Source organism: Macaca mulatta, chromosome X, assembly GCF_049350105.2.
Source record: "Macaca mulatta isolate MMU2019108-1 chromosome X, T2T-MMU8v2.0, whole genome shotgun sequence".
Taxonomy (NCBI): Eukaryota; Metazoa; Chordata; class Mammalia; order Primates; family Cercopithecidae; genus Macaca; species Macaca mulatta.
In genome coordinates, this window is record NC_133426.1 from 21,966,894 (window position 1) to 21,981,297 (window position 14,404).

The 14,404-nt window shown below is 38.1% G+C and overlaps 1 protein-coding gene across 3 annotated transcripts in view; it reads left to right on the forward strand.

The window, feature by feature from the left end:
* PHEX (phosphate regulating endopeptidase X-linked) overlaps nt 1–14,404 on the forward strand; it is a 227,400-nt gene that overhangs the window by 180,166 nt on the left and 32,830 nt on the right. For all 3 annotated transcript variants that reach the window (XR_013412723.1, XM_077988390.1, XM_001087261.5), the window contains one exon: nt 10,213–10,267. Coding sequence is in view for 2 of the 3 variants with exons in the window: in XM_077988390.1 (XP_077844516.1) it covers nt 10,213–10,267 (55 nt within the window). In the remaining variant the exon portion in view is untranslated. The remainder of the gene's footprint in view (nt 1–10,212; nt 10,268–14,404) is intronic.

Below are 14,404 nucleotides of genomic sequence, written 5' to 3' on the forward strand. Positions count from 1 at the left end.
TTCTGTCCCAGCTAGATAGGGATGGTTGGTCACCCTGGTAAAGGGTGGCAGGGGTGAAGGAAGGCTCTCTTCATTGCAGCCTAAAAGTAATTATGGCAGAAAAAGAATAGAAGGGCCAGCAGAGAAGGTTTCAAGATGGAGGGCAGATTTCAGAAGCTGCTTTCTGCTTGTCAGCTCTATGCTGATAGATGTGGTGGCAGGAGGTTACCTGCAGGAAGCCAGCAGATGGCTAAGGCATCTTGCTGAATCCCTTGACAGGAGTCACAGCTGTTAGAACTTGATACTTTCTGGAAAGGGGAAGGTTGGCATTCACCAAACTACTGCAAGATGCCAACTTGAAAAAAAATCCATGATTAATCTTAGCAGTGATGACAATGAAATCATTTTACAGCAAAAACCATAACCAAAAGTGCTTTGTAATTGCAGCAATTTCCATGTCCTGACTGATGGCATCAGATTCTAGAATGGTGTCCAGCTTATCTGATTACAAGAACTAATCCTGAATAAGATGTAACATTCATTCTTAGAGTAAGCATTCATCCTGGATTTTCTAAAGCAGGTGCAATTTAAACTCTTCTTGTTCTTTACGGGGAGTCATAATGTATAAGGCATGTAAAGTTTCAGTTTTGAAAGTACAGTGTGCAAAACTGTAATAAAAGTAATCATATGTTACATTGTTACATGCATGGTGTTGATGACAGGAGGGCCGATTTATAGATCACTTAAACATACAAAATTCCTTATTTTTCCTAAATCAACAGTTCTGAACCTGTTTGCATAGTCCAATTACCTGGGGAGCTTTTAAAAAATGCTTATGTTCAGGGTTCCATCCCAGAGATTGTGACTTAATAGGTTTGAGGCAGGGGCTTGGACATAGATATTAAAACAAACAAACAAACAAACAAACAAAATTCCCCAGGTGATGTGCATTTGGGGTTGAGAATACTGTACTTACCCTGATATAAACCAATGGGTCCCAACTTTAGCATGTACCAGAATGGCCTGAAGTGCTATTCAGTAGGTCTGGGGAGGTGGGGGTGCAAACATTTGCATCTCTAAGGAGTGCCCTCGTGATGCTGATGCTGCTGGTCTGCAGACCAAGATTTGAGCACCAGTTTCCTAAACCATTCCTACTCCAAACCCCAAATAATCATTCAAACCACATCTATCACCCATTAGCTAGACATGCGAATAAATAACTCCCTCTCAAAACATTTCTGCACATCTACTCCCACATATCCGGTATTTCTTTTTTTTTTTTTTTTTTTTTTTTTTTTTTGTGACGGAGTCTCGCTGTGTCGCCCAGGCTGGAGTGCAGTGGAGCGATCTCGGCTCACTGCAAGCTCCACCTCCCGGGTTCACGCCATTCTCCCGCCTCAGCCTCCGAGTAGCTGGGACTACAGGCGCCCGCCACCTCGCCCGGCTAGTTTTTTGTATTTTTAGTAGAGACGGGGTTTCACCATGTTAGCCAGGATGGTCTCGATCTCCTGACCTCGTGATCCACCCGCCTCGGCCTCCCAAAGTGCTGGGATTACAGGCTTGAGCCACCGTGCCGGGCCTCCGGTATTTCTTTTATCTACTGAGTTTAAAACATATTTCAATTAAAAAGCAGCCGGGCGCGGTGGCTCACGCCTGTAATCCCAGCACTTTGGGAGGCCGAGGCGGGCGGATCACAAGGTCAGGAGATCGAGACCACGGTGAAACCCCGTCTCTACTAAAAATACAAAAAAAAAAATTAGCCGGGCGCGGTTGTGGGCGCCTGTAGTCCCAGCTACTCGGGAGGCTGAGGCAGGAGAATGGCGTGAACCCGGGAGGCGGAGCTTGCAGTGAGCTGAGATCCGGCCACTGCACTCCAGCCTGGGCGACAGAGCGAGACTCCGTCTCAAAAAAAAAAAAAAAAAAAAAAAAAAAAAAAAAAAAAAAAAAAAATTAGCATACTTTAGAAAGCTTGGTATAGGTTTACCTTCCTCTTTAGGTCTTGCAAAATAGGATTATTTGTCTAGTGGTATCCTTTCTCCCCCACTAGATTGTAGGTTCTTTGAGGACATTTGTATGTTCAAAGCTTGCCCATGTGGCTTGGAACATCATAGGTGCTCAGTAAATGTTAGTAGTCAATGGTTATGCATAGAAATTGCATCATCATAACCAAACCCTACTATTCCCAATAGTTTTTATAATGGGATCTAAATAGACTGACACTCCAAAATTAGGATCATAAAATATATTCACTTAGTGAAGTGGACGCTATTGCACAGGACAAGTAAAATAAAGAAGTGAGCAGAAGGTAACTACAAGTGAATTTCACCAAGAAGTACAATAATGTAGATAAGATGATATATCAGCAGTAGCTCTGAAATGTGGACTAATACATAGAGTAGTTTAGTAATACAAGCACACACTTAAGGCTTTTGAAAAAAAATAACTGTCACAGCTTGTGCTAAAGCCACATTAATACATCAAAAAATCCACGCAAACAACCAAATATCCCATTGTTTGACAAAACTAATAATGCAATAGAATGTATTGACATAGTCCACCCCTTAACAAAACTATCACAAACATCCGCACTGAAAGAAAACAGACACAGGTACACACTTAATGAAAAACCCAAGTATATTTCTGGAGAAAGCAGCTACGGCAAATATGGAAACAGATTTAGTTCAATAAACAGCTGAATGTGTATGCTGGTCCACACATCCTCAAGCCCATTTAATTTTCCTTTGGAATTTTCCCTTGGTCACCTTTTTTTGGACTTAATTTACTTTGTCATTTGCCCCTGGCTCTGTCACTTCTGTCCCAGAGGCTGCTGGAGGGATCCTAAATGAAAAAAATCAGTAATGCTAATTCTTTCAGAGGAGTCAAAAGAGATGTTGAATTTAAGAATGAAATGCTCCTAAAGGTAGATGAGTTCAAGTTGTCTTGCATTGTGTTACTATACTTAAAAAAGTTTGCTATAGAGAAAGGGAAAAAGCACATGGTCTGGGTTTCTGAAGACCTGGCAATGAAAGTTGGAGGCTTCCTATTTTGTAAAATCTGACCAAACATGGAAATAACAGGAAAAGATGTCTGAGTCTGGTTCACAGTTGTCTAACATCATCAGCATTTGTAAGGGTTAATACTAAAAAAAAAAAACCTCCAAATAACATAAAATTTTGAAAGGTAATGTTTTAAAAATATTTTCTGCATAACTTTTCTGAACCATACACTTATGAATATGGAACTTAAATTTAATGCTGCAGTAAAGTGAAAGCAACAATGAATGTAGGGAAAATGGATTAAATTAGTTCAATATTCTCCAGGCCAAAGGCCTTGGATCAATATTTTGTCTAATTTTCTCTTTTCAGCATATATCACAAACATAAAAAGGAAGAATATTCCACTTTTATTGGGGGTCAGCTGGGAGGGCTAAGAGGATACAGGATTGATGGAATTTGCATAAAACTGGGCAGGACTTTTTAGCTTGTTAATATCTGTATTGTGATTGAAAGTTTATTGGAAAAATGTGCTGATCTCAAAACTACACTAGTTCTGCCATGACAGCAAGAGAGTGGAACCAACAAATTCTTTCATCTAGAAAGAAAATGAAAACCAGAACTTGAATAATGGAATGTATCTCAGATCTGGTACTGAATGTGGAAAATTCGAGAAGTAATACATTGGTACTACTAATAGTATCATGTACGGTTTTAAACTTTGGCTAACAAGATGTACTCATAATGGTAGGTAATGCTTCAACCCCAGTCATCCGTCTGAGTTTCACAAGATACAATATCAGTTCGTTCAAGTATTTATTGAGTGCTTACCATGAACCAGGTATTGTTCTAGCTCTGAAGATATCACCATTAAAGAATAGTAAAAAATAAAAATCCCTTTTGTCATGGAACTTGCATTCTAGTCGGGGAAAGACAGAAAATGCATACAAAGTAAGTCAAATGTAAAGTATCTTAGATGGTGGTTAAGTGTTATGATGAGTTACAAAGCAAGAAAGTGGGTAGGATAACATCCTGCCCCTTAAAAAAGCACTAGGGAAGGCGTTAATGAAAAGATGATCTTAGCCTACATACCTGAAGCGAGCCATACAGATAGTGGCGGAAAGTAGGTTCTAGGTTAGGGGAAAAGAGGGGTAGGGCAAAAGGAAGATTATTCCTTTTTTTCCATGTCCTTCTATCCAGTGTGAATTTGCTAGGCCTGAGTATATTTATTTATTTGTTTTATTGACATCTGAGCTGTGGAATAATGGGCTACATTTGTTTTCTTCTCTATACTTGTTTGTACTAAAAAAACTCTAATTAATGCAGCTGACAATAATGTGTACTGAAACCCAGACACATTGAGGTATTTAACTTTTCTGGGAAAGCTGTAGCTACCGTCGGCGTATGATTTATGACTATAAAAGTCAAATAGTTGAACCTGGGGTAATCACCCAGTGAATGCGATTGGTTCTTTGGCAATTGTGTCCTAAACAAAAGCACTCTGTCTTTTATGATCAGCATTTTGCTAAGCTCCAACTAGGTTACTCCACATTTACTGATAGGAGAATTGTAATGAGAAACACCAGTAAAAATGAGAGGTTGACCCCAGTAGAAAACCAAAAGCAGGTTCTTGTGGCTTTCCCAGGTGCAGCTTTGAAAGAGACACTATTACTGATAGATAAATAAATAATTAGGTTATTACAAAGAGCAATATTTTCTTTTGTCAGAATTTTAATCACTGAAATGGTATAACCACAATTTGTATTTTTGCCTGAAATAGGAGTGGAATTTGCTGGTGTTAACAAATGCAAGAACAAAATAATACTATGTAAGCTTAGTTAACTGTTTTTCAATAGCCTTTAGAAGAATTTTCTATAATACACACATACTTTTTTTTTGAGATGCTAAAATAAATTTTAATAATTGTTACATAACATACTGTGTATCTATTTGATGAAATCTACCTCTGTGTAATAATTATTAAAGTAAGTCTTGAAATGTATGATAAGAATATATTAGTTTTTTGGGTACAATTTCCATGAAAATACGTAAATAAGAAAACAAATAACTAAAGAAACAGGAGGTTTTTTTATAATACTGTTGTCATCGTATGAAATTACTCTATTAACTAAATTAACCTGACATTGTCACTCTTAAAAGCAAGATCTAAACAAAACTAATTCTCAAATTTATTTAATTTTAGCAATATATTTTATTTAACTGAATATATCCAAAATATTTTCATTCTAATATGTAATCAATATACAAAAATTATTAAAGAGATGTTTTATATTCTTTTTTCATACTAAGGCTTGAAAATCCAGGGGGTATTTTATTTCATTTATGTATATTTATTATACTTTAAGTTCTAGGGTACATGTGCACAACCTGCAGGTTTGTTACATAGGTATACATGTGCCATGTTGGTTTCCTGCACCCATCAACTTGTCATTTACATTAGGTATTTCTCCTAATGCTATCACTCCCCCAGCCCCCCAACCCCCGACAGGCCCCTGTGTACACACACACTTATTTCTAAAAGAATTAATTTTAATTACACAAGCCGATTATCTTTGGATAATCAAATTTAAAACATGACATTTATGTGTAGAGCCCTTTTTATCAGCCACCACCCCAAATCCTGATTTTCTTCAAAAGGTAACCACTGTGATCACTTTGATATGTATTTTATGACTTTTAAAGAATTTACATATGTATACACATATACACACAATACATGTATATGCTCACACTGGTAGGATAGTTATGTAAGAAAATAAATGGTATTTATATATCTATATCTGTACCTTGCTTTATGCCAACAACATGTCTTGGGGGTTATTTCCCATGCTGGAATGTTAAGACCTACCTCTTTCTTTTCACTCACTGCATAGCAGTTCACAATAGGGTTATACCATAATTAACTGCCCTCTTATTTGGACATTTAGCTTGTTGCACACTTCTCAACTACAAGCCATGCAGCAATGAACTCTGTAGTGCCCTTGTGCAAGTGATTGGGCAGTGGTTTTCACTGTGGCACCCAGACCAGTAGCATCTGCATCACCTGGGAACTTGTTAGATACAAATTCTTAGCCCTACCCTAGACTTACTGACTCATAAACTGAGGGTGGGGCCCAGCAATCTGTAGTTTAACAAGCCCTCCGGTGAATCTGATGCATCATAAAATTTGAAAACCACTGGCAGGCATGTCTGTATGTACAGACATACATGTGTGGATACAGTCAGTTCTATAACGTAACATATGTGTTCTTAAACACCACTGTGCTATGCAAAAGTATGTACTAAAAGGCCACAGGGCTTATGAGAAAAATGAGGTTGGGGCACAACAGTTAAAAACTTTATCAGTGACACATTAAAAACAAAAGCTGGGAGCCCAATACAGATGATAGCGCGGTTTTATACATGTTAAATGGGTAAATACACAAATGCTACAGTAAATATGGCACCTTCCCTTGAAAAGACCAGAAGTTTGCTTGTGTAAGTTGGTATTGGAGGGGTTGTCCCCTGTGAGTTTTTGGGTAGCGGCGGAAGGAGTAGTTATATGAAATTGGAAGGTAAGTTGGTTTAACATCAGATGTGGTGAGTGTGGCTCCTACCCCACGTGGTGAACTGAGGCAGTTGGTCATGTTGAGGTGTGTGCGTGTGTGCATTTTGTGTATTCCTATATGGCTCAGTCCATTTGGGTGCAGTTTTCTGCTTTTTTCTAGCATTTCCTGTGGATAAGCAAATGTGAAATTGGAGTTATGTTCAAATTTTCCCCCAATGTATCAATTTCCTTGGAATACATTTGCCTTTTCAATACAGGTGTGATAGCTGTATGTATGGATGCTGACTCTTTTGCATACATTACACAAAATAACTCCATACACTGTACTGAATGCTGTTTTTCACTGAATATTTCTTAGAGCTTTTTCCATATCACCACATAGTTACTCATTTTTTTTAATGGCATTTAAAGCATTAAGAGATGACTAAATTGATCTCCAAAATGCTTGCAACAACCTACACTCCCACTAACATGCTTCCTACACTTTGGCCAATATGACCTATTATCACATTTATTAACTTTTGCCAACCACTAATTAAATGTCTCTCTCCTTCCTCTCCCGCCCTCTCCTCCCTCTCTCTCCTCCCTCACCTCCACAGAGACATTTACATTGTGAGGAATGACTCTCATAAGTACACTGATAGAAAAAGAACTTTAAAAGTGTGAAACAGGTGGCGAGGTGGTGTTGAAATGCTAAAAAAAAAAAAAAAAAAAAAAAAAGGAAATGGATATGAAGAAAACATAAAAACCTATTAAAAAGGCAGAGAAAAGGAATTTCCTTTCTACTTATTTTTCACTTCCACCTTTGCTAAATACATCTTATCCACTTTATGAGATAAGATATTGAGTTGACCCTGTAGGGATTCCATCTATCACTCTAGCTGGTTGACGTCTCCAAAAATGCAGCTTACACTATTAATCCATTCACTTCAGCAAAACATGCCTAAGGGCATCAGATTCTTCTGTTTATCAGTATTGGGTTCCTTGGCCCCAACAAGCTCAGCAGATACAGCTGAACAGAGTGATGTGATGGCTTCAGCTCTTGAGTCTGGGGCTTCTAACAGCAAAAGTGACAGAAAAAGTGGCTCATGCAGGTGTCAGATGTTTTCCTGTAAAGAGGTTGGCAATGGATGTAAATGCTTCCAGCTGAGCACATTACCAGGCAGGATAAGCCATAATGATTTAATAATGAAATCACATTGGTTTATGATCATTGTTCTTATTAGGAAATATCATTGCTTTTTGATGATTTATTATGTGAAACTGAGTTTTCATATAAACACTGTGATTTGCATTTATATGTAATATATATTTGCATATGTATATATATCTGAGTCAGAATGACTTACTAAAAGTAATCACCAAAAAAAAAAAAGAGGATGCAATATTGATGTAAATATGCCAAAAATATTTAAGGAAATGTAGAAATTATGAATATTATTATGATGTTGCCGCTTCAAAATAATATTAGATGCATTTTCCTTTATGTGAAAATGGCAGAGAACTAGTAGCTGGAACAATCCCTGTTTTGCAATAAGGCTTTTGCACCTTGAAATCACAAACTATGATATTATTAATAAAATATAAAGAATATATATGAGGGTTATATAGAACCACCATTTCCCTTCTAAATTAAGGACTTGCTTTCCTGTCCTCGTTTCTCCTCATGTGTGGAGAAATGGAGAGAGAGAAAAAAAGTTTGGAGGAGAGAGAGAAAATGGAGGAGAGAGAGAAAAAAAGAAGAGGGAGGAAGAACATTTTGACTTATAAAAGAGCTTTCAGTCTCACAGGGCCTAGAACAGTTGCTCTGGAGCAGTGAAGGACACTATAGAAGGCTTCTCTCTCTCTCTCTGGTCATGATTCTTTGCTCTATCAGCTGTGATGACTTGTAAGTACAGTTCCTAGGATCAACCCAGGGTGCAAAATTTAGTGGTGAGTTGCAAGGCCAAAGCAAAGCATGTCTCTCACTCATCTGCACTCAATGTCAGGTACATAATTTGGGAAGCCCAGTGCAAAATAAAAATGTGGGGCCTCTTGTTCCAAAAGCAGGAAAAAATGCAATTGAGGGTGCTAAAATATAAAGCCTTGCCCTATCTTTCATGGCTTTTCTCTTTCAACTTGTCATGGTATTGTTTTATTTGCTATTCAATGCTATTATAAGAAAAATTAAAGATGTAAGTCATTAGCATGAGTGTTACTTTTCATCTCAATATTGTGCAATGTCAGTTTTAAATGCAAACATAAAAGCATTTAACTTGTACGTGGAATCACCAAAATTACACAGTTTGTATTTTGTAGCTTGTTTGTGCATATGTGTTTTGTTCTTACCAGCATGGAGGAAATGCTGAACAAAACTCAACTTTTTATTTCACTTCTTAATACATGTTCATTCTACCAATACTCTACCTTTGGTTCACTGATGAGTAAGGAAGGACTAAAAGGAAAAGAAACTATAGGTTATTGTATAAGTCTGTTCTCCCACTGCTAATAAAGACATACCTGAGACTGGGTAATTTATAAAGGAAAGATGTTTAATGGACTTACAGTTCCACATGGCTGAAGAGGCCTCACAATTATTGTGGAAGATAAAAGAGGAGCAAAGTCATGTCTTACATGGCGGCAGGCAAGAGAACTTGTGCAGGGGAACTCCCCTATATAAAACTACTGGATCTCATGAGACTTATTCACTACCATGAGAACAGTATAGGGGAAACCACTCCCATGATTCAGTTATCTCCACCTGGCCCCACCCTTGACACATGGGGATTATTACAATTCAAGGTGAGATTTGAGTGGGGACACAGCCAAACCATATAATTCACCCTTTCTCTGTCCTTTTATGTCATCATTTTCAGTGTAGGTGTTTGGCCAATACAGGGAAGTAACAGGTATAAGAAAGGTTATGACAGGATTCCTTGGACATTCATGTTTCTTAGAATGCCACTACCTTCTTTTGGTCATTGAAGCAAATTCTGGTTCGAATGAAAAGTATGGCCTCTTAGGCCTATCAGAGCTTACTCAGTTCTAGATGTATCATATTTACCTTGTATTTGTTTGGCATCTCACTAAACTCCTACGCACTGTGGGCCTGATGGAGTCCTGTGCTCCTGGGGCATTGTGAATGCTGTGTGAAAATGGGGCTCCTAGGAACAGCAGACACATATTGTGCACATTTTCTCTGCTCACACACACATGTTCCATTGTCTCCTCAGGCTCCACTAAAAAAATACAAGTTCAAAGATAAAATAGTTATGAATTTCAAGACACTGGCAGGAGAGGATTACATTAAGTGCAGAACCCTTCTCTGTGTGGGGCCTGTGTGACTACACAGGTTGCACGCCCACAGAGCCAGCCCTTTCTGTATCAGGCAAAGCTGCTGGAAAGCCTGAAGCCTCATTAGCATGCCATGTATGAAGGAGCCCAGCTCACAGCAGGCTGGACGTTGCCAATAGTGTACCAGTGCAAAATAGTTTCCCTGAAACCATTTAATACACTTATTTCAAACTCAGTTGAATTGATATCATTGAGACAGCTAGGTCTCTTAGAGTGCTCCCAGTGCCAGGAGGAGTGCCTTTGAGATGGGTCTTTGAAACCTCAAAGTTATAGCTAGAACCAGGTACTCATCATTGAATCACTCTCTCTATATCTCTTAACATTTTTTCTTTCTCATAGGATTTCCAGCAGGAGAGCTCCAGAAGCCTTTCTTTTGGGGAACAGAATATCCTCGGTGAGTAAATGAGTAAAGAAACCAGTTACCAATTAGGAAGAACATGTTGCTTTGGTAGAGGACAGAAGAAACAAAGTCAGTGGTTATTCAGCAGAAAGATGCCATGGAATCTGGCATGGGTCGGCTGTACTCTTTTTGGGTATTTGTTTTCTGATCCTTATTACCAGGGTGTATGACTGGACAGGAAGGCCAACTTACACATAGGTGGCTTTCATTTTTATGCATTTATTCTCTTACCCATTAACTCATACTACCAGTATTTGGACATTGAAGGATTGTTGGGATTTGAATTGATGGGATGAGTCTAAAACCATTCCAGATAGAAGAAACAATGTGAGATAAGGAGGAAAAAGTGTTTCTATAATGGCAGAGTCTAGTTTGGCTAGCCAAATGGTACATGAAAGGAAGTAGTGGAAAAGAAGATTGAGGTTTGATATTGGAGGGCTCTGCATGTCAGGTAAGGAGCTTGGATACTAATAGGCAATAGAAAATATTGAAAGTTTTGAGCAAGTTAGATAATTGAATTTATCTTTAGAAACATAACCTAAGAGGGTCCTTCTGACTCTCATCTTCTGTCTCTCCCTTCTACTTATAAGGACCTTTGTGATTACATTGGGACCATTCAGATAATTCAGGATAATCTTCCTGTTTTAAGGTCAACTGATTAGCAACCTTAATTCCATCTGCAGCTTTAATTGCCCTTTATTGTGTAACATAACATATTCACGGGTTCCAAAGATTAGCATATGGACATCTTTTGTAGGCCATTATTCCACCTACCACATGTGTGTTACAAAGTCAGTTATCACCATGGGCAACTGGAGCTCAGTCTTGCTGGGGAACTGTAAAACATGCTTCAGAGTGATCCCACCTCAGGCACATGGGAGCTGGGGTATTTATCTATCCTCCAACTCACCTTCCATCATTGATTGAGTGCTCCTACCAGGGGTACCTGGCAGTGCCCATCCTAGGCCAAGAGGGCTCTAATGGCTGGAGAAAGTCCTTAGGCAACTAGTTTCAGGTGCTGACATTTGAAGGCTGTCAGATTGGTGAGCTCAAAAATAGGGCTAAGAGGACATGGGCAGTCATCGATAAAGCTTACTACAGGGAAGCACCATTGTTAGAATAAATAAAAATTCCAGGTTCTTATTTAACCAAATCCATTAATAATATCCCAGACCTCAGCTGCATAGTTTTCTTTGATGTTCAGATGTTTGGAATCAATTTGCCCTGCTTTTAAGTTTAGAAATATATATAATATATATTTCTATAATATATAAAAATTTAATATAAATTTATATTTATATAATATATATAAATTTAATATAAATTTATATTTACATTTATAAAATAAGTATAAATATATATTTATATTATATATATATTTCTAAAAAATTAAAGGTTTAGGATATTCTTTAAGTTCCCTTCAAACTAAAAAAGTCCTAGAATTCTTTGATTCTGCTTATTGTTGACAATTTAACTGAGCTTCTATTACCGTGATTATATAGCTGGAGATTAGGAAATAGTCTGGTTAGATTTTTGGAGTTATTGATTAAGTGATTTGTTTATTGGGTCTGTGAGCATGATTTTCTGATACAAAAGCTAAGATCATCAAAACATAGGAGTTAATGTTAGTGTCTATTTGTTTGTACCTTAGGCTAGGTCATAGCTAATACTTGAGTGTGAAAGAGAATTTTTTTTTCCTAAAGACTTCTTTGTCCTCATCCACTTAATGAATAGCTATTATGTATCATTTGGGTTCCCAGCATTGGGAATATGAAGATGCTAAAGACATGGGAGTCACGGTCCAGTGAGATGGCTTCCCATACGTTCATCTATTCTGTATTAATAAATGGATAGCCTCCAGAAACAAGGGAGTGGGTATCCTTTCTGCTCACAGGGCTCAGCTTAGTCCTCACCTGAGTGTTGAGTCCAATTATGAGGCATGAACAAGTTGAATTATTTCCAGAGGAAAGAATCAGGACTGTAAATAGTTGAAGACAATGTTTCTCAAAGTGTGTGTTCCATGAAATAGTAAGAGAGGTAAGTCATCCTCCCCTTCCCTCAGTTCTGGGGAATCATAATAATTATCACCATAAAAGTTTCCTAGAAGCTCTGCAAGAAAGAAACCTATTTAGATGTGTTTAATACAACTACCTTTTTGGTACCCATTAACCATCCCCACTTCTGACCCCAGCCCCCCACCACCCTTCCCAGACTCTGGTAAACCATCCTTCGAAATGTAGAGGTTCCCAAACTCCCCTGCATTTTGGGAAATGCTGATCTAGAATTCATGACTGAAGAATAAGAGTTGAAAGAACTTAATAACACTTGAAGGGGAACCTCATAACTGTCGGCATATTTTTGAAGGAAAGTTAAGGTGGTAGAATGACTTATTATATTCAGGAGATTCAGCAGGTGTTCAGTTAGAGGCTACACTAGACCAATAGATGGAAGCCATAGAAAAGACATTTCAGATCAGCATTATGGAGAGCTATTATGTTTAGACCTGCCCAAAGAGGGAATGGGTTACCTTAGAAGGGGATGAGCTCTTGGTCATTGGAAATACCTAAGCAGAGTATTATAACCATTTGAATGGGTTTTTCTAAAGGGGGCCCATTCCTCTAGTAAGAAGTTGGACCAACCATTTGAATGGGTTTTTCAAGAGGGGACCCATTTCTGTAGTAAGAAGTTGGAGTAGATGACCTCTAAGCCGTTTCCAACTCAGAAATTTTTATGAATTTATGATTCAGGCATAGGGCAACCCTTACTTGATAACAGTGTGAGTTCATGGTTAATCTAGACAGCGGTATAGTTGTTTTGTTGTTGACAGCAAATCTGTGTGCATATGTTAAACCCACTGAGTAATAAGAACAAAAGAGAAACTGAGTAGGTAGTAAAAGTGGTGCCTTCTCTATTTTATTTTTGCAAGACTAGATCTTCAGTGCAAGAAATCTTCCAGTTTCTGGCCAGCCAGTCACGGTTGCATTTTAAAAGGGAGAGTTTATTTTTTTATGCTTATTTATTTATTTATGAGATGGAGTTTTGCTCTTGTTGCCCAGGCTGGAATGCAATGGCGTGATCTCACTGCAACCTCTGCCTCCTGGGTTCAAGCGATTCTCCTGCCTCAGTCTCCCAAGTAACTGGGATTACAGGGATGCACCACCATGCCCAGCTAATTTTGTATTTTTAATAGACACGGGGTTTCTCCATGTTGGTCAGGCTGGTCTCGAACTCCCGACCCCAGGTAATCCGCCCGTCTCAGCCTCCCAGAGTGCTGGGATTACAGGTGTGAGCCACCACGCCTGGCCAATGACATGCTAATTTAAATACTCTTCATTGATAAAATAGAGGATGTGAATCTAATATTATGAAATATTATTATTGTCAGGCTTAGTCATATAAAATTACTTTTTCTTTGTCTCTTGTCCAAAGGATTGTGATTAAGTAACTGAGAATTGAAACTTACAATGATTCAATCATTTTCTGAATTCTCTATTACCCTTTGCAAATAGGAAGCTTGTTGGAGCAGCCCCTCTTAAAGGACATTCATTGCACAGCAATTTCTATAAGCTTCCATTGTTCATGCCTTCAATTCATCCAGTCAACAGCATTGACTGAGGGTTGTAGAGGACCAAGTACTTATTCTCAGAGCTGAGAGACCTGGAAAAACTAAATGTTGCAATCTGCACACTGATAGCTACTGCCTCAAAAATTAACACTATGTAAAATTACAAGTTTGTCCCACACTGCTATGATAGCTCTATGATTGAAATGCATAATTTCACTCTTACTTCTTTAATGAAGGTTTGCAATGATGGAAAAACAGTAGGAAGCATTTTTTTTTTCAAATGCAAATTACCTTACGGGAAAGAAATAACAAAGGAAAGAATTGCCACCAAGGGGAAAAATTAAATCTTACACCACTTCCTTGGGTGTAGTTGAGACAAACAATTAGCATGGTAAGGATCATTATGTCCTGTAATAACATGCCACTTTAAAAATTTCCATTCCTTCCAGTTATGGGTCCTATCTATTTGCTGGGTGACTTTGATGTTGCATGTCAGGAACTAACTGTGAGATATTTTTAGCATTATTGCAAATCTCATGAAGAATCTTCACAATAAGGATTCTAAG